The sequence below is a fragment of the Apium graveolens genome, chromosome 11 (assembly GCF_009905375.1).
Source record: "Apium graveolens cultivar Ventura chromosome 11, ASM990537v1, whole genome shotgun sequence".
NCBI classification, from domain to species: domain Eukaryota; kingdom Viridiplantae; phylum Streptophyta; class Magnoliopsida; order Apiales; family Apiaceae; genus Apium; species Apium graveolens.
The window spans coordinates 205,057,435-205,083,399 of NC_133657.1; the positions used below are offsets into that span (position 1 = coordinate 205,057,435).

Consider the following 25,965-nt stretch of genomic DNA (forward strand, 5'->3'; position numbering starts at 1 on the left):
TGAACTTTAATATCAAAAACGAATCACTAAGAACGAAATAATGAAGCCCTTGAATCACAATGTTATTACATATCTAGAATCAGTAAAAAGGATAAATTTAATCTGAATAAGGTTATAGACAAGCCTCGGTATTTTGACTGTTACAGTTGGGATGCTAGTCTTGCTGTGTCCATTAAAAAAAATGCAAAACCGCACTTGAAGGGGATACAGTGCAATAATCACAGTAGGTGCTACAGTGTGTTACAGTGCAACTTCAGCTAACAAGCTTCCTTAGTACAGCCTCAGCTCGCTGCTCAAACTTTGGCATTGCCCAGTCGTGCTGAATTATGTCGAGCCCATCTTTTTCCGCACCCAAACTCTGACAGTATACATTATAAGTATATGAATAAATTCAAGGTAATTTGGGATGCCGAAAACACAATGCAAGAAGTTGGTGCATCAATATATACAGAAATAATATATACAGGTCACTTCCGATTCTCCGCCAAAATTTCTATAACATCATAAAGAATTTATGTGGCACAAAGTAAAACTAAAAGTATATAACAGAAGCACGGCCTGTTTAAATGGATTTTCAGGGGAAACTGTAACCGTCAAAAAAACATCTAGGCCTAGCCGGTGATAAGATTATTTAAAGACCCATTTTGGACCTAACCTTAAACACACAATGCTTGATTTTTAATACCTGGAGATTGTAACTTTTTATTGCTCAAATTACAGGACTAAAGCTCACAAGTTGCTTTCTTTTACCAACACCGTATATTCAATACTACAGTGCAAAGTTCTTGTATTGTTGCCAATTTGGCGGCATATACTAAAAAAGAAAGCAATGGCCTAAAACCTTGTCTTTCATTCCTCCATCAGCCCCTCACTTAGGGTTAAGATTTCTACAAGTTTAAAGGCCAAAATATGTAATACTAATACATATAACACCTACCTTTGAAGGGTCAAATCCAAATCCACTCATTTGCATCATGCGTTGTGTGTCATCTGTAGCTGCATCACATATACATTTTAATCCAATATTAACTGATCTTGTTACATGTATTAAGCTATGAAAAATCATGCAACAGTTTTAAAAGTTGTAGAATTTACTAACCATTTTCTTCTCCTAGAATAAGACTAAATAAACCTCTTAATCCAAACAGATTGAGGAAGTACCTGATAAAGAAATAGAACACAATCATCAGCTAATCACTGCCAATAAACATTAGTACAAAAATAACTTGATGCAAAGCCGAAAAAAAACAGACTTCCTATTCATAGAGTTTGATTAGTACCATGATCGACTGCTGACATAGCTAACATCCACAGTACTCAAATCAATTCCATTCTGTAACATAGACCTGAACCTCTGAGTCAGAGGAAAAGGTATCTTTGCTGGAGAGGAGAAAAATTACAGGGATCCAGATTAGCATAGAATCAGTGTTTATCAATAGAAAAGAGAAGAGATTCAGACAGGAAGTCTGTGTAATAGTGATATAAGATAACATGTTAGAAATTTTCATTGGAAGACAAAATGACAGTCAGGTTTAATTTCAATAAAAGGGACCCCGACAGAAATGGAAATAAGAGCATACAAACCTGCTACGAATCCCGAGAAAAAGAAGTTAACCCATGCAAAAGTAAGAGTCTGACCAAGAGAATATAAATATAAAAACATTAGAAATCAATTTTAGTGAGTTTAAACGAGAACAAATACTTTTGTAGAATAGAAAAGTTACCTGGGGTATGATCATAGAGAGGTTTTTCTTCATCATATCCATAGCCATGTTGGGATCAGAGAACATTTGAGCCTGTGGATTCGAAGCAGCCTGGCCCTTGGGAACATGAAGTAGTCCATTTTCCTGCAATGTTGTACCAAGTTAACATACATATGATCTGAATATTAGTATCACTCTTAGCTAGTGCACTAACTCTCAAACTTGGAAAGTTGCAAGTTGCAACCACCTGCCTAATAAGATACACCGTGAAAGGCACAGCAGTAGTATGCTACTGTTTAATTTATACTTCTAAATTGACCAAGTCTAAATTTTCTAATTAATACATCGATAAAGGAGTGGATAATTTTTATGTCATATATTATCAACAAAGTTACCCTTTTCTAGTACAGAATCTATATTGTACAGGAACACTAACACAAGATATCAATTTCCCAGACTTGTAGAGTATAGCAGGCAGAAAAACATTCAGTTAGATCGGCATCGTTTCAGTAACCTTTCAAAACTCTATTCCAACTCTATTCTTAAGAAACTTAATATGGTTTGATAGGAATTCTATTCTTATTTCTTGCCTACACAACATAAAACTAGGAAATAAAAACAAACTGAGCTATGCCCTATAATGTTAACCTGTCAATTAGTCAAATGAATGATATGAGAAAGCAAATATGCATACAAGTGAAAGCCTTTAGATTTACTATACTAATCTTCCTCTTGCTTTTTCTTTTACTACTATTTTTAATTCTCGTTCCCTATCTCCCTTTGTTTCCAGAGGTTGATAGATTCTTAAAATAACTTATAGCAAACATGCACTCTGCACCCTATTATAGTGCTAGATACTCAAATCAAGTAAAGTAAAAAGTTCCAATCATCACTGCATTAAAAGGATTTTAAGTTCCGTTCTTTCACATATGACGATGTAGTGAGAATTCATCATCCTAATAGAATTTGTGTGCATTAATGATTTATCTTTATCCAAAACCAAAACGCCAACTTCACGCCTAATAAACAATTTAAACATGTAAATCCTTAACAGTGAACTAATTTCGAATATTGACCACATCATGTCCCGACTATTTAATTTCAACAATGATACCTAAAACAACAAAAAAATATCACTTAAAAACACAAACTTTCAATCTTTCTCACTTCAAGGATCATCCGAATAAAGGGTGGACTGGAAACGTAAGCCTGATTGGTGTCTCTACCGTTACCAATTATTCACTTCCTATGATATCTAAACTAACAATAAAATCACCTAAAACAAAAAAGATTCAAACTTTATCGCTCTCAACTTCAAGAACCATCCCAATCAGTACCATACTCCTAAACTAACAATAAAATCACCTAAACCATTAAAGACTCAAACTTTCTCCCTTCAACTTCAAGAATCATCCAAACCAGCACCTTACAATCACATAACAAAACAATACAACAAAAGGGTACATTCAAAAACCAAACCTCATTAGTAAAATAAGCTTTTCGAGCCCGAAAAGCCTTAACAGGAATAAAATTAGCAGCAGCCCTCAAATTCCTAGCTCTCATTATAACTTGCCTGCACAATTCCACATCAAATTTCACACTCACAAACTCAAAATATCAACACATACACATAAAAATATACACACAAATACAAAAAATTAAAAAGTACCCTTCTTTGACAATTTTAAGATCAGGGGATTGAGAAGAACGCATGAGCTTAGAAACAAAGTATCTAAGAACACCAATGAGAACCATTACTACAGATAATGGTATAAGAACCCAGTCTCTTATTGCTGTATCTAATACTAAATCTTCTGCCATTTCTTGATTTGGGTTTGTTGATTTGCAGCTTATTTGAATGCCCTTTTTGTGATGGGTGATTTTGATGTGTTTTGCAGTCTTCTTGGTTTGATCGGAGTGGGATTGATGGAGTTTTTTGAAGTTTTGCCAAACACGGTCTTATTTTTTTGTTTGGGCTTTTGGGTTTAATGGGCTTTGGCTGTTTACGTCCTCGTTTATATGGCCCGGCTTTTTCTTGCTACAACTTATTTTTTTCTATTCTAAATTCTAATTCTAATGGTTTAAAACCCGCACGGATTGCACAAATATTTTTTAATATTATATAATTTTTAGAAAAAATATTTGAATTTAATTTTAAATTTATCATTTAAAATTTTAAATGATATAATTTCATGAACCAATTGACTAATTAAAATTTGAATAATTAAATATGGGTAATTAAGTAATTTAGCAAGTATCGATCTACTAAATTTTTTTTAAATGTTTCGTTTATAGCCAGAGACCCATTATTCCGACTTTTTTAAATCCGGATTATTAGTATATATAATTTTATTTTAGATGGTCGGATTATATTTGATTTTGATTTTAATTTTGTGTTAGTTTGGATCAATTGTATAATATTTTTAATCCGAAATGAATATTATATCTTATAAGGATCAATAAAAAAAATTTAACCGTATCAGTAGTATTTATTAATTTATCGTAGCACGAGGCACATCATATCAATCAAAATCAATTAATTATATTTATTTTTACTTATGTTTATTTTAGCCCGAAATATCAATTTGAATAATATATAACTTAATATGAATTAAAAGTTAAATCTGTAAAAAATAGTTGACTTTAATATTAATTATAATGATATAGAGTTGTATATGAAATATAATTTAAATTGTTGGAATGATTTATCTTCAATATGAATTAGAATTAGAATAGACTGAACAACCAACCGATCAATTAAAATGAGAATAATTAATTAAGAATAACTTAGTAATTTCAGTAAGTACCGATCGACCGACTACCAAATTTTTAATATTTCATCTATTATAAATAGTATAGATAATATAGATGTACAGAACCAAAAGCTGTTACACACATTATTTTATTATTTTGCATATTTTAGAACTCTAGCCATCAAAACCGAGATTTTGTGTACGATAAATCATTAGCGATTAAAATCGAGATCTTATTTATCATAAATCACAGATTCAACTATGTCCTCCCCTTAAAATTTGTGCTACTCATTTGACTTATTTACGTAAAAGAAAATTATTGTAGAACTAGGTTATTAGTGTTGTAAATACCTTTAAAAATAAGTTAAGATGAATAAGAGCAGCGTAAATGCCTTTCTCAACATCATGTTCATACCGATTTTTCACAAACAACATTTCAGTAAAGAAATTGCTCTTGAAGATTATGTTGTCTGTTCGTGCATCACGAGCAACTCAAAGCTACTGCACCCTAACTTTCTTCTCTCTAACTTTCTTCTGTAAGTGCTGGTTATGAAGCTCCATTAACAAACTGCAAATACGGTTTATCTTGGTTCACGTCGTTTGCAAGCTATTGCATGAGCCCGTAAGATTTACTCAGTGCGTACCCGAAGGATAGCGGCTGCGGGTTACCTCGACAAGACGAGAATCGGAGGATGTCAATGCACGATGATTCGCAAATTTTAAAGGCAATGCGTGATAATAATCATTTTCTATATTAGACAAATAGCGAATAGAAAACACTAAAAATTGAAGGGAAAATCTGTGAATAACAATGATCCAACTGAACTTTTGAGATATTAGAATTCTTGCATATGGTCAATAAGAAATGCTTTTCGGATTATTGAGAATATGGAGTTTTTTGTATTTGAAACGTCGGTGAACTGCAGGAATGTGCTGAAAGCTCCAGAATACTACTTCAAATTGCAGGCCTACAAAGCAGTGATCATCGCAGATTATGGACCGATCAGTGATGGAGGAGGCTTATCGACTGAACAGGAACCACCCGGAATAATTTATTCTGTCGAGTTCAGTAAGTTAAAACGAGAGTTTAGGAAGTTAAAACGATGTTTTTAAGTTATAAAATTATTTAAGTCTCAACTGGGACCTTAATTAACCAGCCTTTCTTACCCATCCTTTCTCAGCAGAAGGTCCAGAACAACTCATGGGCTATAATCATTTTTAATTCTAACTAAAAGAACAGATTACATTGTTCATATTCTAAAGGCATTGAGCATTTGACCTTCAAATCTTATGGTGATATCAGATGACATACATCAGATCCATGCTTGTTGTAGCAAGCATGTTGCGATAGTTGACATTAATCTTTCCATTATTGCGCGATGTATTGACATTAAATTTGTACCTAACAATTAGAATTAAAATAAATTCTCACATTGCAGGAGACCGTGTTTGATGGAGGGAACGTGTTGATGTTCTGGATTGTTGACAAATTTAATGGCTGAGATCAGTTCTATTACTGGACATATCCAAAGCTTACAAGTAAGTAGCTATCTACTGCATTTTTCCCAGACTTTGATTGTTCTGAAACCAATACAATAAATGGCAAATCCAATAGTGTTTTTCGATATGACAATCAGTGGTGAACCGGTGGGGCGCATGGAAATGGAGCTATTTGCTGACAAGTGTCCCTTTACTGCTGAGAATTTTCGCGCACTTTGCACTGGCCAGGCTGGTCGCCTTGGTAAAGCCTTGCATTACCAAGGTTGCAGTATCAATATGGTGATTAATGGCTATCAATCTGGCTTTGTCGCAGGAGGGGACAATATCGACATAGGGGACAACAGTACTGCAGGAGAGTCTATCTATGGTTATGCCTTCCGCAGGGAGCATGCAGGGAAGAGGCATGATAGAGCAGGTTTTTTATCAAGATCCCATGAACGGGGTGGAGAAGAGAACGCAATGCGGTTCATCATTACCACGAAGGACAGTCCTGCCTTAAACGAATATTATTTTGTTTTTGGACAAGTTGTGAGAGGCATGGATGTACTAAATGCTATCAGCACTATTACTACACTAAGCTACGTGCCTACAAAACCGGTGATCGTAGCAGACTGTGGGCAGATCATCGATGGAAAGGCGTACGGGCTGAACATGACTCCTGAGGTTTTCTTGGATATAGCAATAGGTGAAACTGAAACATCATCCGGTCGGATCATAATCAAACTTTATTATGACACGACTCCGGTTGCTGCTCAAAACTTTCGTGCACTTTGCATAGGAATGAAGGGCATTAGCAAGTCATCAGGCAAACCCTGGCACTACAAAGGCTCCACTTTCCACCGAATAATTCCAGGAGTCATGTGCCATGGAGGAAATTTCACTCGTAATGATGGAAGTGGAGCTGAGTCCATTCCCGGTGCTGACAAGATACTTTCTGAGAATTTCGAGAAAAAGCACACTGGACCTGGAATTTTGTCTATGGTGAATACCGGAAAGGATGCTGATGGATTACAGTTCTTCATTTGTACGACAAAGACAGATTGGTTGGACGGGAAACATGTTGCGGTTGGAGAAGTTGTACAAGGCATGGATGTTGTTAAGGCCATGGAGAATGTTGGATTGCCAGATGGAACGACGACAATGCCGGTAACTATGAGTAATGCTGCGTAACCCAAAATCGATACCAAAATAGTTACAAAGTGACGTGGCATGACACGTGTTTAAATATAATTAGTGGGTACATATAAATGCACGCGGGGTCCTATATTATTACTAGGAAAGTTATCATTTATAAAATATTTGGGAACAATTTTTGTAACAATATTTGGAGAAAATGCTAGAGGCTCCAAATATTGTTACAAAAATTGTTCCCAAATATTTTATAAATGGTAACTTTCCTAGTAATAATATAGGACCCCGCGTGCATTCATATGTACCCACGAATTATATTTAAACACGTGTCATGCCACGTCACTTTGTAATTATTTTGGTATCGGTTTTGGGTTACGTAGTTGATTAAAGTAGTTGCTTAAGATTTCTCCAGATTCCAGAAGGATCACATGCATTGATCATAAAAATATAAGAAACTAACATAAATTTAAGACCATCTTCTGAGACTCGCCTGCATAAACAAATATCAGGTAAATACGATTTAATAAGGCTCATCGTCGTCTTCAACATGATCCTCGAAATTAATCTGACCACAATCAACAATAGTTACCGGAAAATGCTAGAGTCTCCAAATATTGTTACAAAAATTGTTCTCAAATACTTTATAAATGGTAACTTTCCTAGTAATAATATAGGATCCCGGGTGCATTCATATGTACCCACGAATTATATTTAAACACGTGTCATGTCACGTCACTTTGTAACTATTTTGATATCGGTTTTGGGTTACGTAGCATTATTCATCTTGATATTGCTTTGCATAATTTTAATTAAAAGTTCCTTTCTTAGATCTGTATATGATACTAAATCTTCTGCCATCTTTCTTGTGCAGGGATTATTGTTTTGCAGCATATTTTACTGCCCTTTTTCTTCTTGCTGCTTTTGAATTTTGATATACAGAAGTTTTAAAAATTCTCGGTTTTCAAAAAATTCCCGAATACTCCTCCATTAATCCTTAAAAAATATTTCGTCGATTTAACTTTTGAAATCCGGTTAATATTTATAAATTATTTATGAATTATATATTTCATATTAAATAAGGTAAATATATTAAATATTACTCGCTCCGTCCCAATTTATCATGTTTGACTTATGGTCAGAATTGACCCAATTTTGACCAACACCTAAATTATTATCACACTTAAGTTAAATGATGTTGGTATTATCGACAACACCTATTTGACGTTGTTTTTAATAGATTGACTATATATGATTGCAACCGGAACTTGCATCTAATAATAACCAGAAGTTGTCTTTATATAATAAAAAAAATATATTTTTTATCGCACATTTTTGATATGTTTAAACACTTGTTTACATTCCAAAAGAATGATATATTAGTATAATATTCAAATTATGATTTTATCCTAAATGATATAATCTGCCTGGGATCTATATAAAGAATAATGTGATGTTCGGATATAATAGAATTTAGTTGAATAAATATATATTAAATAGTATCATGCAGATACAATGTTATGAAATTGGTTTGTTACAATCATAAGTTGATATTGTGACTAATTGTGATTTATTTTTGAATTATTGATAGAAAAATTATGTATTGCAACAAATGACACTCTTCCATTTCTTAGAGTAAATATGACAAAATTAGAAATCAAAGGATATCGATCATGGCTGTAGCAATGGTCATGATATTACAAACACTCTGATCGTATTCTTACCATGTGTATACGAAATATTTCTCTTAAATGAGATAAAGATGACTACTATCAATACATAATATCTAATATGAGTCATTCAAAGAGGGAGTATTATATAGAATGTCTCATTATATATTTTTCTAAATATAAGGCTCCTGAAGAGCATGTATAAGGATCCTGAAGAGCATGTATAAGACTCCTGAAGAGCATGTACATTTTATCATATTATTCTTAAATACATTTTACCCAAAAGAGTAAGTATATTATTGATATAATTTTACTCTCCCAAACAATTGATTTTTTTTTAATTACCGAAATTGATTTTGAAGTAAACTAGAAGTTTACTGATAACTTTATAGCTGGACATTACCAGGCAAGCCATCAATTTAATAAAAATGCGAATAATAATTGAAATTTATATCAACTTTTGTTGAAAAACCTGCAGATTCTTCTTAGTGATAAATATGTTATTTGCGTGTAAGACATAATTGATCACCAACAAAGACATAGTTATGATTTATCATCTTTGAGAATGAATTAATGAAGATATAAAATGAGATAAAAATCTCCAACTATAGTACAATTAGATATCTTATGAAAAATATAATTATTTATCAAGTTTTATCAAACCGCAACCTGAAGTATGTGAAATTCATTATTTTGAAAATGTGATTATATAATGCTGGTGAATCTCACAATGAGTATTATCTTGTCCATGAAAATTGTTGAGTATTTTGTATCAATTATATATTGATTCGCATCATATAAACAAGTTTTCATATTTCCTCCCCGCCATAAACAAATTATTTGGTCCGCATAGATTTTCCACTACGATAGTAAGATCGATTCCATCATTGCATATATATTACATATGAGTGCATTAGAATCATCAGTGTATTTCTTTATGACTTGATTGAAATCAGGGAGAGAAAATAAATAGTTGATGAATATTTTAATGAGAATGAATTATTGTTGCCTCATCTTGATCTAAAAAAAGGATGTTAATATGAACCAAAAGTTCATAAGATAATTTATTGATATATTTGATGACTAGAAATAGTGATTGTGCCACAAACACCGGCTACATATGCTCCAATTATATTAATGTCATAAAATGACAACCTCAAGATACTACTATGTCTAAAGAATGCCTGAAGCGTGATAGGCAAGTTGGTTTCATATCTTATACAAGAAAAAAAGGTGAAAAGGAGCAGTAATTGATGATGGCTAGATTGAGAAATTAATAACTTTTGAAGGATCTCGGGAGGAAATTATAGACATGACAAATTAGAGAAAATAAAAGTAATGAAAAATATTGAGATCTCGATATATTATGTCTTGTCCTGAATAAAGTGGAACCATTAATCGAATTGACGTCGATAATATTTATAGAACTTGAGGTTATTCGTAATAATGAGGACCATGAAGCAGAATATGTTAGAAAATATTGACAAAATTGGCCAAAAATTAAAGGATATAATTGAGACAATTATAAAGAAAAATTATTTGGACTGGTAGTCCTTCCACACCTGAAGTTGTGCAAATAGTGCGCCCTACGAATAATTTTCTCTTAAAGATAGAGAAATTTTCTTTTTGAAATTGCAGTTCACACACGTAAAGGTGTCAAGTCAGTGAAATATAGATGGTTATTTGTGTGAAACAAAATGAAATTTCAAAATTTATGAATATAAAGCTCAGATGACCTTGTATAGGTAAGGATGAGAAATAGTATCTTGAGGTGGATACAATTATTTGATTGTTAAATAATCTCACCATATGTGAGTGATTTAATATAAGTTCTATATATGACCCACTTGACAATGATTATACCGGAAGGATCTTAAATGCCGGAAGCAGTCCAACAAATTCTCGAGAACGTACCTGTTAGGAATATATGTGCATTAGTTTGATGATATGTTTAACAAAACACTTAAGTAGAAAACTAGTGTTTGTAGCCTCAACGGATAAGACCATTTTGGCTATCCGTTGATGGTGTAGCTTTACTTAGAAATAAGTCTAGTGTTGTAGCACATTTCAGTCTCTGAATTTGAGATATAATTCTTAAATGTTGAGGGAAATTATAAGTCATGTTGACTACTAGAGGATATGCAGATAGGAAGGCCAATTGTAAATATTTCATGTCTTGTAATTTTGTATAAATGAAATGGTGTCAACGGATAACTTAAAGACCTTCAACGGATGAGAAACAAAGCTTCAACGGATGTCTCTAAAGCTTCAACAGATAACATCCTTCAACGGATGAGTGCATCAACGGATAGAGCTTCAACTGCTAACACATCAACGGATGAAGCCATCAACGGATGAAGGCTTCAACGGATGTTCTGTTAGATAGCAGTTGACAAGTGGTAGTTGTACCTACAAACAGAGGCACATGGGTTGACAGAGACAACTGAGATGTGGTAGCCTATTTCAGGAACATCTGAAAAAGCAGTCGTTCTACTCTAGTATAAAGAGGCAATAGTCAACAATACACTGGAGTAAAATGGAGAAGAAACAAGTGGAGAACTTATTTTATTATTGTACTTTTTATCTTTGTCTTGACTTGTAAACTTGGTAATATATAAACCAAGTAGCAGCTAGTAATTAGAGATGAATTTTTCCGGAACTGTTTAGAAAAATCTTGAGAGAAAAATTATCTAGTTTGTACTAGGACGCAGCTGTGATCAACTTCTTGAATCACAGATTTTCTGAAATACCATCTCTGGTGGAACAACAATCCACCAGAAAAGTTTTTAAGGTCTGTTGTGTTCTTTACATAAGTGTTTGAATATATATCTGTCTGTATTAGCTTAAAGCAATTCATACACTTGTTAATCTTAAACACATAGCCTTTGAAACTGCTCAAAACTTGAAAAAGTTTTGAGATTTACATTCAACCCCCCTTCTGTAAATCTCATTGTTAGTTCATTAGGAATAACAATTGGTATCAGAGCAAGCTCTTGACACACAAAGAGTTTAAAGATCTTGGAAACTAACAAAGATGAGTAAGAAGGATATTGGAGTAAAAATCCCAGTTCTTGACAAAGACAGTTATTACCATTGGAAGGTGAAAATGCACCTTCATCTACTCTCCCAAGATGAAGGTTATGTAAACTGCATTGAGAATGGTCCTCACATTCCCCACAAAGTAGCCACAGTTGCTACAGCCACAATTGCTGTTGGTCAATCCATTCCAAAACCTAGAGCAGAATGGACAATGGAAGACACAGAAGAAGTCCACAAGGATAAAAAGACTATGAACATTTTGTTTAATGGTCTTGACAAGGATATATTTGATAATGTGATAAATTGCACAACTGCCAAAGAGGTTTGGGACACAATTCAGCTACTGTGTGAAGGTACAGAACAAGTAAAAGAAAACAAAATGCAGCTTCTCATTCAACAGTATGAGTATTTTCATTTTGAAGAAAATGAATCTTTAAATGACACATTCAATAGATTCCAAAAGCTGTTGAATGGACTGAAGCTGTATGGTAGAGTGTACCAGGTGAAGGATTCAAATCTTAAATTTTTAAGATCCTTGCCAAAGGAATGGAAACCCATGACTGTCTCCTTGAGAAACTCTCAAGATTATAAGGACTTCACTCTTGAAAGATTATATGGAATCTTGAAGACTTATGAACTAGAGCTGGAACAGGATGAGGTATTGGGGAAGGGAAGAAAGAAAGGAGGTTCAGTTGCCTTGGTAGCTGAAAATGAGAAAGAATGCAGACAAGAAACTGTGAGATCTACATTAAACTCCAAAGATGGCACAAGCAAATCAGAATCAAGCAAGGGTAAGGAGCAAGTTGCTGAGAATGAAGACAACTCCAGCCAAGATGACTCTGATGGTATTGATGAGCATCTTGCATTTCTGTCCAGAAGATTTACAAAGATGAAATTTAGGAAAAACACTAGAGCCACTAAACCTCATAAGAACATGGTGGACAAATCCAAGTTCAAGTGTTTCAATTGTGGTATAAGTGGACACTTTGCAAGTGAGTGCAGAAAGCCAACTTCCGAAAAGAAGAAATTTGACCAAGTAGATTACAAAAAGAAATATTTTGATCTGCTCAAGCAAAAGGAGAGGGCTTTCATTACTCAAGAAAAAGACTGGGCAGCTGATGGAGAAGAAGAGGATGAAGATGTGGAATATGTCAACTTGGCTCTCATGGCTGATTCTGAGGAAAATGAAGTTAGTTCATCAAGCAACCAGGTAATCACTACTGATTTAACACAGCTTACTAAAGAAGAGTGCAATGATGCTTTTAATGACATGTCTACTGAACTGTATCATTTGCGTGTGTCTCTTAAATCTCTTGCTAAAGAAAATAGTAGGATTAAAGAGAACAATTTGTTTTTAAGTGATAGAAATGTTGTGTTAGAAGATAAGTTGATTGACCTAGAGAAAACTAAGCTACATTGTATATCTGTTGAAAATGAACTAGCTGAATCTGTTAAGAAAGTAGAAATACTTTCTAATCAATTGGAGAGAGAGCAAGAGGTGATTAAAGCCTGGAAGACATCTAGGGATGTTAGTGCTCAAATTGCCAAGGTCCGAGGAATTGAATCATTCTGTGAGACTGCCTGGGATAAAAACAAAAAGAAAATGGAATTAATTGATGGGCTGTCAACGGATGTGGAATCAACGGATGATGAAAGTTATCCGTTGAAGGAAGAAAAGGAGCATTCGTTGAAGGTTCCTCAATTAAAACAGGCAGATGTTTCTAAAAGTGAAAATCTAAAGAAACTCAACAAAAAGTTTGGTTCAACTTCCAAGAACTTTGTCAAAGAAGAAGCAAGCACATCCAAAGATTTCAGTAAGGTGAATATAGAACACATGACCTTAGAACAGTTAAAGAATAGGCTCAAAGTGGTTGAGGATAAAAAGGAAACTAAAAGGAAATCTAATAGAAATGGGAAGGTAGGGGTTAACAAACATAACAATTACACACCTGATAAGTATGCTCCTAGAAAAAGCTGTGTGCATTGAAGTAGTGTTAATCATCTATCTGCTAATTGCAAATCTATTAAGAAAACTCCCATTCATGTACCCTCTTCCATGCCTAATATGTCTGCATCACCTCTGCATACTATGCCTGTTATGTCTCAACAGAATCCTTATGCACATTTTGCAAACATGCCATATTTTAACAATCCTTATCTTGCTGCATTTAGTATGCCTCAAATGCCATACAATATGCCAATATGGAATAACATGCTTGCACAATCCATGCCTTATCAAATTCCAAATGTGCTAAATGATTCTGTGACTAACCCTACACCTCAACCAACTACATCTAAGATCAAGGTTGACTCAAAGTTACCTAAGTCTAAAGATGCAGGAGGAATGAAGTCTAGGAGAAAGGCTAACAAGAATGGACCCAAGGAAACTTGGGTACCAAAATCAACTTGATTGATTTTATGGTGTGCAGGGAAAAAGAAGAAATCTATGGTACTTGGACAGTGGTTGTTCAAGACACATGACAGGAGATTTCTCCCTGCTCACAGAGTTTAAGGAGAGAGCTGGCCCTAGCATAACCTTTGGAGATGACAGCAAAGGGTTTACTATGGGATATGGCTTGATTTCAACAAGGAATGTCATAATTGATGAAGTTGCATTAGTTGATGGTCTCAAGCACAACTTACTGAGCATCAGTCAACTATGTGATAGAGGGAATATAATTTCCTTCAATTCAGAAGCCTGTGTTGTCACCAGTAAGAAAGACAACAAAGTGGTTCTAACTGGAGTTAGAAAAGGAAATGTGTACTTAGCTGACTTCAACTCTACAGATGCAGAATCTATTACTTGTCTCTTTCGCAAAGCAAGTTCAGCTGAAATTTGGCTATGGCACAAGAAGCTATCCCATTTGAATTTCAAGACAATGAATGATCTAGTCAAAAAGGACTTAGTTAGAGGAATTCCTCTTGTTGAATTCTCAAGGGATGGTTTGTGTGATGCTTGTCAGAAAGGCAAACAAAGGAAAGCATCATTCAAAAAGAAGCTTGAAACAACAATTGATGAACCATTACAGCTGATACATATGGATTTGTTTGGACCAGTCAATGTATTGTCAATTGCAAGAAAAAGATATTGCTTGGTGATTGTAGATGATTTCTCAAAGTTTTCATGGGTCTATTTTCTTGGATCAAAGGATGAAGCAAGTGAAATCATTATCAATCACATCAGGCAAGTCAATAATCCTCCTGACTTGAAGGTTAGGAATATCAGGAGTGATAATGGAACTGAGTTCAAGAATTTGACAATGAGGTTGTTCTGTGTAGAAAATGGAATCATGCATGAGTTCTCAGCTCCAAGAACACCTCAGCAAAATGGGGTAGTTGAAAGAAAGAACAGATCTTTAATTGAGGCTGCCAGAATAATGCTTGAAGAATCAAAGTTACCAACATATTTCTGGGCTGAAGCTGTTAATTGTGCCTGCTACACTCAGAATATTTCTTTGATCAATCAAGCTAAAGGCATGACTCCTTATCAGTTGTTCAAGAGAAGAAAACCAACTCTAAACTTTCTTCATGTCTTTGGATGTAAATGCTTTATACTGAGAAATTAATCTGACCATAAAGGGAAGTTTGATGCAAAGGCTGATGAAGGGATATTTGTTGGTTACTCAGCTGGAAAATCTTATAGGGTCTACAATCTAAGAACCAACATTGTTATGGAATCTGTGCATGTTGTGTTTGATGATAAAAAGATTGATGGACTAACAGATGAGGGACACCATGAAAGACTCAAATTTGACAACATTGAGATATATTGTGATGATAGTGAAGAGGAGATTGATGGAAATGACACTTCAAAAGGGATTCAAGATATGCCCTTGGATAATGCACAAAATACTGCATCCGTTGAAAGTCAGAATTCTGCATCCGTTGAAAGAGGCAATGCAGTATCCGTTGAAGTACATAATGAAGCATCCGTTGATCATAGTTCATCAATGGATAATCAATTTACATCATCAGTTGATAGAACTCCAAGTTCCCTGCGAAGGACCAACAACTCAGGGGGAGTTTCAACTGATCAACACTCTGTCTCACATCACAACAATACTGAGGCCACCTCATCTAGAGCACATCTTCCACCTCAAAGGAAATGGACCAAGAATCATCCCTTTGAACTGATCATTGGTGATGCAACATCTAAAGTGCAAACAAGAAAAGCTACTCAAAATGAATGTCTGTATAGTAGTTTTCTATCTCAGGAGGAACCTAAGAAAGTGGAAGAAGCCTTAATGGATCCAGATTGGATATTAGCTATGCAGGAAGAGCTGAACCAATTTGAGAGAAACAAAGTTTGGAAGCTGGTACCCAAGCCAAAGAACAAGAGTTCCATTGATACAAAATGGGTATTCAGAAACAAGATGGATGAAAATGGCATTGTCATAAGGAATAAAGCCAGATTGGTTGCTAAAGGCTATTCTCAACAAGAGAGAATAGATTTTGATGAAACATTTGCTCCAGTTGCAAGACTTGAAGCCATCAGAATCTTTCTAGCCTATGCAGCTAATGCCAATTTCAAAGTCTATCAGATGGATGTCAAGAGTGCATTTCTAAATGGGGAATTGGAGGAAGAAGTGTATGTAAGCCAACCTCCAGGTTTTGAAGATCAAAATTTTCCAGACCATGTGTATTATCTGTTGAAAGCACTCTATGGACTAAAGCAAGCACCTAGAGCCTGGTATGAGACTTTGTCAAAGTTCCTTCTAGATAATCATTTCACAAGAGGTACTGTTGACAAAACTATCTTCTTTAGAAATGTTAATGGCTCTAAGATACTTGTACAAATTTATGTAGATGATATTATATTTGGATCTACAGATGATAAGCTTTGTAAAAAGTTTGCTAAATTAATGCAAAGTAAATATGAAATGAGCATGATGGGAGAGCTAACTTACTTTCTTGGGTTACAAGTTAAACAAGTTAGTGGTGGAATTTTTATTAGTCAAACTAAATATATTTATGATCTTTTAAAGAAGTTTGACTTAATGGATTGTTCACCTGCAAAAACTTCCATGGCCACTGCCACTAAGCTTGAATTAACCAAGGCTGAAAAGTCTGTGGATATTACAAGTTATAGAGGCATGGTTGGCTCACTTTTATATTTAACTGCTAGTAGACCTGATATAATGTTTTCTACATGTCTCTGTGCTAGATTTCAAGCTGACCCTAAAGAATCTCACTTAGTGGCTATTAAAAGAATTTTCAGATATCTCAAGGGAACTCCAAATCTAGGAATTTGGTACCCTAGAGAGTCTGGTTTTGATCTAATTGGCTACTCAGATGCAGATTATGCAGGTTGCAAAATAGACAGGAAAAGCACAACAGGCACCTGTCAATTTCTAGGGAACAAGCTTGTATCATGGTTCAGCAAGAAGCAGAATTCTGTTTCCACATCAACAGCTGAAGCTGAGTACATTGCAGCTGGTAGTTGCTGTGCACAAATACTATGGATGAGGAACCAGTTATTTGACTATGGTATGACTGTTGACAAAATTCCAATATTTTGTGACAACACAAGTGCCATTGCCATTACTGAAAATCCAGTGCAGCACTCAAGAACCAAGCACATTGATATCAAGTACCACTTCATTAGGGAACATGTGATGAAAGGTACAGTGGAACTTCATTTTGTTCCAAGTGAACAACAAATTGCAGACATATTTACCAAGCCACTTGATGAATCAACATTCACAAGATTGGTAAGTGAGCTAGGTATGCTTAATTACTCTTAAAATTCATGTCCTTATTGCAATCTGTATTGAAGCCTGAAATGTATTAGCTGCTAGAACAAATTTGATTTTTTACACAAATTATTCCATCAACGGATATTCCCTATCCGTTGAAAGTCAAAATTGTTCTGTCAACGGATGTTCATTATCCGTTGAAAGACATATACATTTCTGGAAATTTTTATCCGTCAACGGATAAAACTGAAGTGCTCTTCAACGGATGACAGTTTACTTTATCCGTTGAAATATCACATCAGTCGATTCAGGTGTTTCACAGCCGTTGATTCTATTGTCTTAACCGTTGATACTCATACATACAGCTGTATGTATTTGTTTTAAAGGTAGTTTTTAGAATACTTATAGTTTATTCTTAAACGGCTGAAATTCACTTACATATATTTATTGTTTAATCTCTTATTTATGCTTTTTAATTTGAGAAAGTATATAAGCCCTTCTGATTTTTCATTTTTACTTTACGCTTTCTTGAAATTTCAAAGCTTTTACCATTTTCTCTCTGCAAAACCTTCAAGTTATTCTCTGCAAATTCTACTCACAACAATGGCACCAGTAGTAAAGATTATGTCTCAATCCGGATTCATCTATGAGAAGAACAATTTCATAGCTTTGGTAGAAAAGAATGAAGCCCATTCCGATTATCACAAAATGATGGACTTCATCAAAAACTGTAAACTTAGCTATGCAATGCTGGAAGCCCCAACGATTTACTGTGAAGTAGTTGAGGAGATTTGGACAACTGCTCAGTTCAACTCAATAGATATGACTATCTCCTTCACCCTCAAAGGTAAAAATCACTGTGTTAACTGTGATGATTTACTAGCATATTTTAAATTACCTGAGAACAATGCCATGACACCACACACTGATAATGATGTATCCAGCATGTTAGATTCCATAGGTTATTCTCTTAACTCTGCTAGTTTAGGGAGTATTAAAAGAAAAGGCCTTAGGAAAGAATGGAGTTTTCTTGGGGATGCCTTTATCAAGGTTTTCTCAGGGAAAATTAGCAATTTTGATGCCATAACTTCATCTCTTGTTAATATGCTCTATATGCTTGTTTCTGATAGGTATTTTAATTTTAGCAACTATGTTATGCTAGAATTAGGTACTAGATTAGGTAACAAAGCTAATAGATCTAATAACATCTATTATGCTAGATTCTTTATGTTATTGGCTAACCATGTTGCTGAAGGTTTGGTCATAACCAATGATAATAATAAACTCAAGTGCTGGGCACAAGAGAAAAGAGTTCTTGCAGATTTATTGAGAATGGATCTCAACAGCAGTGTGCCATTGGTATATTTACCAATCATGAATGCGCCACAGGTAAGTGAGGTAATTGCTTCTACAACTCCTACTTCTTCCAACCCCTCTATTTCTTTATCTTCTAGTGTGGCCATGGAATCTGTGACAATGCCCCAACAGATTCCTACCAAGGTCACCAAAACTAAACTTTCAAAATCAAAGACAAAGAAAACTACCTCTGTTGTTTCTCAAAAGACAACAGTTGTAACATCTACCATTAACCCTGAGGGGAGTGAACAAGGTTTGAGTGGTGAGGGGAGGGGTGAACATCAAAGAAACCCCCAGGATAAGGAATGAGAGATAAGTGCTTCCCAAGCTAGCCAAGCCACAGTTTCTCAAAAAGTTGTGGTGGTTGAAAGGGTTACTAGCATATCCCTAGCTGCATCCTCCCAAAAGGATGTAACTATTGAAAATAGTTCCCAACCAGGAACACAGAACAAACGAGGGAGGGACAATAAAGCCAAACACTCACCAATAAAAGCCTTTATTAGAAGAAAGAGAGCCAGAACCCAATCTTCTACACAGGGTGCACACACTGCACAGATACATCAATCTGTATCTATGCCTTCTCAAACTCAGTTTGATGTGGCTCCAACAAATGTGGAGTCACAGCCCCATTCTCTCACAATTAACACACATCAATCACCACACACTTCTTCACCATCTCTAGATGTGGATATGTTATTCCCATCAATTCCTGATTCTCCCTCTTTACAACTCAGGGAGGAGCCCCACTCAAATACAGGTGATCATCATCTTTTAGATGATTTGTTGGATCACCCGCAAATTCTTTCAGATGTAATTGAAGGATCTGTTTCACCAAAACTCATATCAATCTACACAGATTCAACAGTTATATCACTTTTAATTTCTACTTCTTTCCCTTCTTCAACGGATATCACTCATCCGTTGACAAGTGGTTGTTCTTCAACGGATAAGCTTAACAGCAGTTATCCGTTGATACCATCAGTTTCACCTTCAACGGCTATTTCGCATCCGTTGATAGTCTCTACACACACAACTAAAACAATTCCAAGTGTAGAAGACTTGATTACTGTACAATCACTTCTAGGACTGAGGGAAGGGAGTGACAATTTGAGTGAGAGGCTGGGTTGCTCTCAGGCAAAAGGAGAGATTGAGAGCTCAAATATGCATGCTATTTTTTCCAGCATGGCAAAAGTAAGTGAGAGGAGTACCACCTTAGTAGGTGAAGGTGAGGGAGTGAGTTGTGTGAGCCAGGGGGAGCCCCTGATGCAAGAACATAGAGAAAATGAGAGAAAGGCAGGTACAACAGATATAAGGATGGAACCAGCCATTGCTAGTGAGTCAATGATTGTGAATGATGCTAAAAAGGAAAGATAATTTCAGCAACATTACAAAGCTGTAATTGATAACATTTCCTTGGATGCTGACACTTTTACTCATCCTGTTTCAGCCTATCAATTATTGGCTGTACAGGGCAATGTGGAGGCAGAAAAGACACTACATCTAGTACATACAACAACATCTCTTCAAAGGGACAAAGCTGCTATTAACAAGATGCCTTCAACAGCTGGTGAGTCATTTGAAGAATTTGGAGTAAATTCTGATGATGATGACTTTATTTCTTCTGATGGAAGCATGAACTTAGGGGGAGATGAAGGCCCTAGTTCTATTCCAAATCTACCTGAATGGGCCTTAACAAAGGAGTCTACAACAGGGCAATTCAATGTCTCCTTAGTCAAACAAATCAGTACTATCAAACAGGCCATTCAGAAAACTTCTCATGCTGGTACAAAGGCTATCCTTACAGCTCACTTGGACTCACTGCATCTCATGAAGTTGCAGCAAGTAAGACAGAATCTGAGTGTGGATGAACTCAGAAAGGATATTGCTGACTTGAAATCCTACAATTCTGAAAAATTGGATTCAGTCATGCCCTATGGTACAATGCAGGACATTTTGTTGAGATTGAAAAAGGAATCACATACTGAAAAGAGGCTGGCCAAATTGGAAGACAGAGTTCAAGTTATTGAAGATTCTGTGGCCACCATTCTTCACAACCAACAATCTCAAACAAATCTACTTATGCAGCTGGCAAAAGCACAGGGCTTGACCCCTCTCCTTGATGATAAAAAAAGGGGGAGAGTAAAAGGGAAGGGGAAGGAGAGCCATCTATAAAAATCCAAATATCTAAAGTGCTAGTTCATGCCATCACTACTTCTCCAATCATTCAAATCAAAGGAAAGCCTGATGGAATTGATTTAATCCAGCTAGCAGCAGCTGAAATTCAAGTGAAAGAGCAAAGGAGGAGAATTGATGAAAGGATGCAACAGTTGTTTGGCTCTACACAAGATAAATCAATATCTGTGAAACATAGCACAAAGGTTGAACCAATCAATATGGAGCACAAGCCAGAAAGGAGAAATAAGGTTGGAGAGACTTCTTTCAAGAATCTAAAACCTATGGTTCTCAAGCCCAACACTAGATCCAGCAAGGACTCCACAAAGAACCCTCTAGACTTTGCTCAAATGGAAGAAGTGGACTTTCCTCTTCCAAAGCCTGATGAAGACAAAGTTTTGAGTGCTAGCATCATAAAACACAAGGAGACCATGGATGAGGCAGTAAGGAGAAACATGGCTATTATCTTAAGAGAGGGAAAGAGCATATGTGTGATGCAAGGACATCCCAAATTCTCAATAGCCAAGAGGGAAGAAACCAAAAGGTTAAAGAAAGAAGCTGAAAAACTCAAGGCTGACAAAAGAGCACAAGCAAAGCTTGAACAAAAGCTAAAGTCAAGTCTAGTTGAAAATGAGAAAGGAATTGAAGTCAGGGGTGAAGACAAGATTGCAAACTTAGATGAGGTTTTTGGGAGTATATTTGGTGAAAGTATGGAGGAAAAAGAGGAATGGCAGAAGGGAAACAGAAGAAAGGCCAAGGCACATAGAAGGAGTGAAGACAACACTGAAGAAACTAAATCTCTACCTTCCATACCTGAATCCTTTGTTGCTGATCCCACTATAAACATCCATGGTGAACCAATCATCCCAAAAGAGGAACCTATTGATTGGAACACCATCAATTTGCCTACCTTTTTAACCACTCTTCCATTACCAAAGAAACAGAAAAGAAAATCCAAATCTACACCTCCCCTAAACTCTAAGAAATTCACTCAAAAACATAAACCTAACCCTAAGCCACCCATTTCTAAAGATGATTATGTTCACATCTGTGACATAAAAGAAATTTCAGACATTGAACTCTATCTGGATGAGCTGGAGGATGTAAGGGGAATTGCTGCCTACAGACAGCTACCAGAGAGATTGGTGTTCAGATACAAAGGAGCTGGGGAAAGAACATGGCCTCTCTACAGGATTCTGAATGAAGGCTACTCTACCTTGATCAGAGTCTTTTCAGCCATACAAAATGATTCTGGATTTACCAGAACTGCCAAGACTGGAATTCTCAACAAGATTGCCAACATAAGGAAAACTTGGAGGGAGCCCAATGCTTTGCCCAGAACCTTACTCATTCAAGAAAGGGGAACTACAATTCACAAATCACCTCATTGGTTGATGGAATTCAGAGATGATAAAGGAGTCAGAAGATTTTTCAGACTTGAAGACCAACTCAAGATTGCCAGCAATGAAACTCTCAAAAAAATGCAATCTAAGTTGGATATCAGTGATAAAGATGAAGCTGGATTCTTCAGACAACTCCAAATTGAGGAAAATGACAAGGGGCTAGGAAAGAAAACCAGGGAACAAAGAAGAAAAAGATGATTTGCTCAGGCTAGAGGAGCACCCTTGGAAATACTGTAAATCTTCAATTACCTTCTAGTACATACACTTTTGCAGCACTTTTAAATTTCTACTTAGTTTCAGTTCATATATTTGTTAAGTGTTTTGTTATCATCAAGTTAACCTTGAATTTATGTCTACAATTCTTATAGACATAAATAGGGGGAGATTGTTAGGAATATATGTGCATTAGTTTGATGATATGTTTAACAAAACACTTAAGTAGAAAACTAGTGTTTGTAGCCTCAACGGATAAGACCATTTTGGCTATCCGTTGATGGTGTAGCTTTACTTAGAAATAAGTCTAGTGTTGTAGCACATTTCAGTCTCTGAATTTGAGATATAATTCTTAAATGTTGAGGGAAATTATAAGTCATGTTGACTACTAGAGGATATGCAGATAGGAAGGCCAATTATAAATATTTCATGCCTTATAATTTTGTATAAATGAAATGGTGTCAACGGATAACTTAAAGACCTTCAACGGATGAGAAACAAAGCTTCAACGGATGTCTCTAAAGCTTCAACGGATAACATCCTTCAACGGATGAGTGCATCAACGGATAGAGCTTCAACTGCTAACACATCAACGGATGAAGCCATCAACGGATGAAGGCTTCAACGGATGTTCTGTGTTAGGTCCCAATGTGTTTGTAGAAGGGGGGTTGAATACAAACAGTACCAAATAATCGAATAAATGCGGAATAAAAAAATGTGAAACAAAATTCAAGTTAAATAAAAATATTATTAAACTTGAAAGGTGTTACAACAACTGTATCGATTACAAGGTATTAATCTCAAATCAATTATCACAAATCTAGAATAAATTCGACATGAACTTTTTCTATGCAATAATTAGAATCAAATGCTAAACGCGATTTGAGATTAAGTTCTAGGGATTTTGATCCGCTAGATTGTTACACAAGAACAAGAGAATGATTTCTAGTTGATTGGATTTAACTTTACAATCTAGAAATTTAATCTTGAAGTAAGCAGATGAAAAATGAAATATTTGTTGCGGCTGCTGTGTTCTTGTTTTTGACTTGTGTATTGGATGGATAAAATGAACTGCTGCTTGTCTGCTTCTTTTTAATCAACAGAATAGAATTGAACTGACAAGACAATCCTGAGCTCAGCAAGACAATCGGTAGGACAATGGATTGAACTAGCAAGACAATCTGAATGAACTAGCATGACAATCAGAATGAACTAGCATGACAATCAGAATGAACTAGCAAGACAATCCTCCTCCTAGTGTAACTTTCGGTGAGACTAAGCAGCAGTTCATTTTATCCATCCAATACACAAGTCAAAAACAAGAACACAGCAGCCGCAGCAAATATTTCATTTTTCATCTGCTTACTTCAAGATTAAATTTCTAGATTGTAAAGTTAAATCCAATCAACTAGAAATCATTCTCTTGTTCTTGTGTAACAATCTAGCGGATCAAAATCCCTAGAACTTAATCTCAAATCGCGTTTAGCATTTGATTCTAATTATTGCAAAAATAGAAAAAGTTCATGTCGAATTTATTCTAGATTTGTGATAATTGATTTGAGATTAATACCTTGTAATCGATACAGTTGTTGTAACACATTTCAAGTTTAATAATATTTTTATTTAACTTGAATTTTGTTTCACATTTTTTTATTCCGCATTTATTCGATTATTTGGTACTGTTTGTATTCAACCCCCCCTTCTACAAACACATTGGGACCTAACAATTGGTATCAGAGCCTTCTGATTAACGAACAAATCAAGATCCTAGACTTTTGTGATTTTTCAACTCCTTGAATTTTTATTTATTCAAAAATTCATAATGACTTCACATAAAGTTGGAACCGTTAAAATTCCACAATTTGATAAAGAGAATTATATCATGTGGAAGAAGAAGATGCTATTATTTTTACAAGTCGCAAATCCCAAATATTCAAACTTGTTAAAGAAGGGTATAAAAACTCCGATGGTTATTGAACCGGAGGTAATAATAGATGGTGTGGTGACTACTGAAGCTAGAACCTATCCAAAAGAGCCTGAAGATTTTACTCCTGCTGAGAAGGAAGAAGCCTCCTTGGATGCCAGCCTTCAATTAATATTAATTGATTCACTTGATCCCTTGATGAACAGACATGTGATGAACTGTAAAAATTCCAAACACATGTGGGAAACTATTGAGGTGATTAATGAAGGCACAGAGGAAGTTAGGGAGAACAAGTTGGAAATCCTAACCTCTGAATATGAACATTTCAAATCAAATCCAGGAGAAGGAATTACTGAAGTGTTTGAGAGGTACAATGCGTTGATCAACAACCTGAACATCAATGGAAAGTATTATTCAATCAGGGAGGTCAACAAAAAGTTCCTTTTAACACTGCCAGCTCATCTTGAACATAGAATCACTGCCATTAGAGAAGCTAGAGATCTGAGTGAGATTTCTTTGGACAGGCTCTATGGAGTGTTAAAAACCTATGAGTTGGAGCAGATTCAACAGAAGGAAGTCTACGGGAAGGATAGAATGGTTAGCACATCTACTGCACTTGTAGCTGAAGGTCAACAACAACAACAATCTCAACAGTTAGAAAGAATGGTACAGTTTTCCAAGGGTGAGGAAAATGAGTTAGTAGCAGAATATGATCCTCCTACTACAAATCAATCAAGTGATGATTTTTATTTCTTGGAAGAGCTGGAGCAATTGGAAGATGAATCAATGGCCCAAATTGTCAAGAGATTCTCCCATGTCAGATTCAGGAGGAATCCCAAGCTTAAGTACAAGTCCAACTACAACAAATTCCAGAAAGGTGGATCTTCATCCTCTAACACCAGCAGTGGTGGGTACAAAACAGGGATGGTTGATCGAAGCACCATTAGATGCTATAACTGCAATGAGTTGGGACACTTTGCCACAGAATATAGGAAGCCAAAGCAAGTAAGAAAGAACTCTGAAAGGGCTTATCTGGCAAAGGGAAGAAGCTGGGATGATACTGACAGTGAAGATGAAGATGAAGGAAATCTTGCTCTTATGGCTATTGATGGAAAAGCTTCATCGTCAAGAATAGAGGTAAAACTTTCTGATGCTGAAATGGTTTATCATCTAAGAGGTAACTTAGATTGTGCACGTCGTGATAATGAACTGTTAAGTTTACAGATCACAGACCTTGAGAAAGAGGTCAATGAATTAAGACTTGTGCACATTAATCAAGACAAATTAAAAGAACAGGTATTTTTTATAGAGAATAGAGTTGACTGTTATAGAAAACTTGAAACTATTCTCAAAGACAAGATCACCGGTCTTGAGACTAAGGTTAGAGCCTACTTCAATTCTTGTTCGA

The 25,965-nt window shown here is 35.5% G+C and overlaps 2 protein-coding genes across 2 annotated transcripts; one reads left to right on the forward strand and one right to left on the reverse strand.

The window, feature by feature from the left end:
* Nucleotides 1-27: 27 nt before the first annotated feature.
* LOC141698107 (uncharacterized) lies at nt 28-3,666 on the reverse strand. The gene is made up of 8 exons (XM_074502718.1): nt 3,373-3,666; nt 3,183-3,276; nt 1,725-1,847; nt 1,585-1,633; nt 1,281-1,380; nt 1,100-1,161; nt 938-996; nt 28-358 (listed from the first exon to the last, which is right to left on the reverse strand). Exons 1-8 carry the CDS (start codon nt 3,522-3,524, stop codon nt 254-256), a joined length of 744 nt encoding a protein of 247 aa, XP_074358819.1. The 5' UTR covers nt 3,525-3,666; the 3' UTR covers nt 28-253.
* Nucleotides 3,667-6,383: 2,717 nt separating this feature from the next.
* Nucleotides 6,384-7,188, forward strand: LOC141697990 (peptidyl-prolyl cis-trans isomerase-like). The gene has a single exon (XM_074502581.1). The coding sequence runs from the start codon at nt 6,416-6,418 to the stop codon at nt 7,124-7,126; it is 711 nt and encodes a 236-aa protein (XP_074358682.1). The 5' UTR covers nt 6,384-6,415; the 3' UTR covers nt 7,127-7,188.
* Nucleotides 7,189-25,965: the final 18,777 nt, after the last annotated feature.

Excerpts from the sequence above, each read along its gene's own strand:
- LOC141698107 (XM_074502718.1), bottom strand. The coding sequence starts at position 3,524 with ATGGCAGAAGATTTAGTATTAGATACAGCAATAAGAGACTGGGTTCTT. Across the intron at positions 1,162-1,280 it reads TATGTCAGCAGTCGATCATG|GTACTTCCTCAATCTGTTTG; the intron begins GTACTAATCAAA and ends TTTCTTTATCAG. Across the intron at positions 359-937 it reads TTGGATTTGACCCTTCAAAG|AGTTTGGGTGCGGAAAAAGA; the intron begins GTAGGTGTTATA and ends GTATACTGTCAG.
- LOC141697990 (XM_074502581.1), top strand. The coding sequence starts at position 6,416 with ATGCGGTTCATCATTACCACGAAGGACAGTCCTGCCTTAAACGAATAT.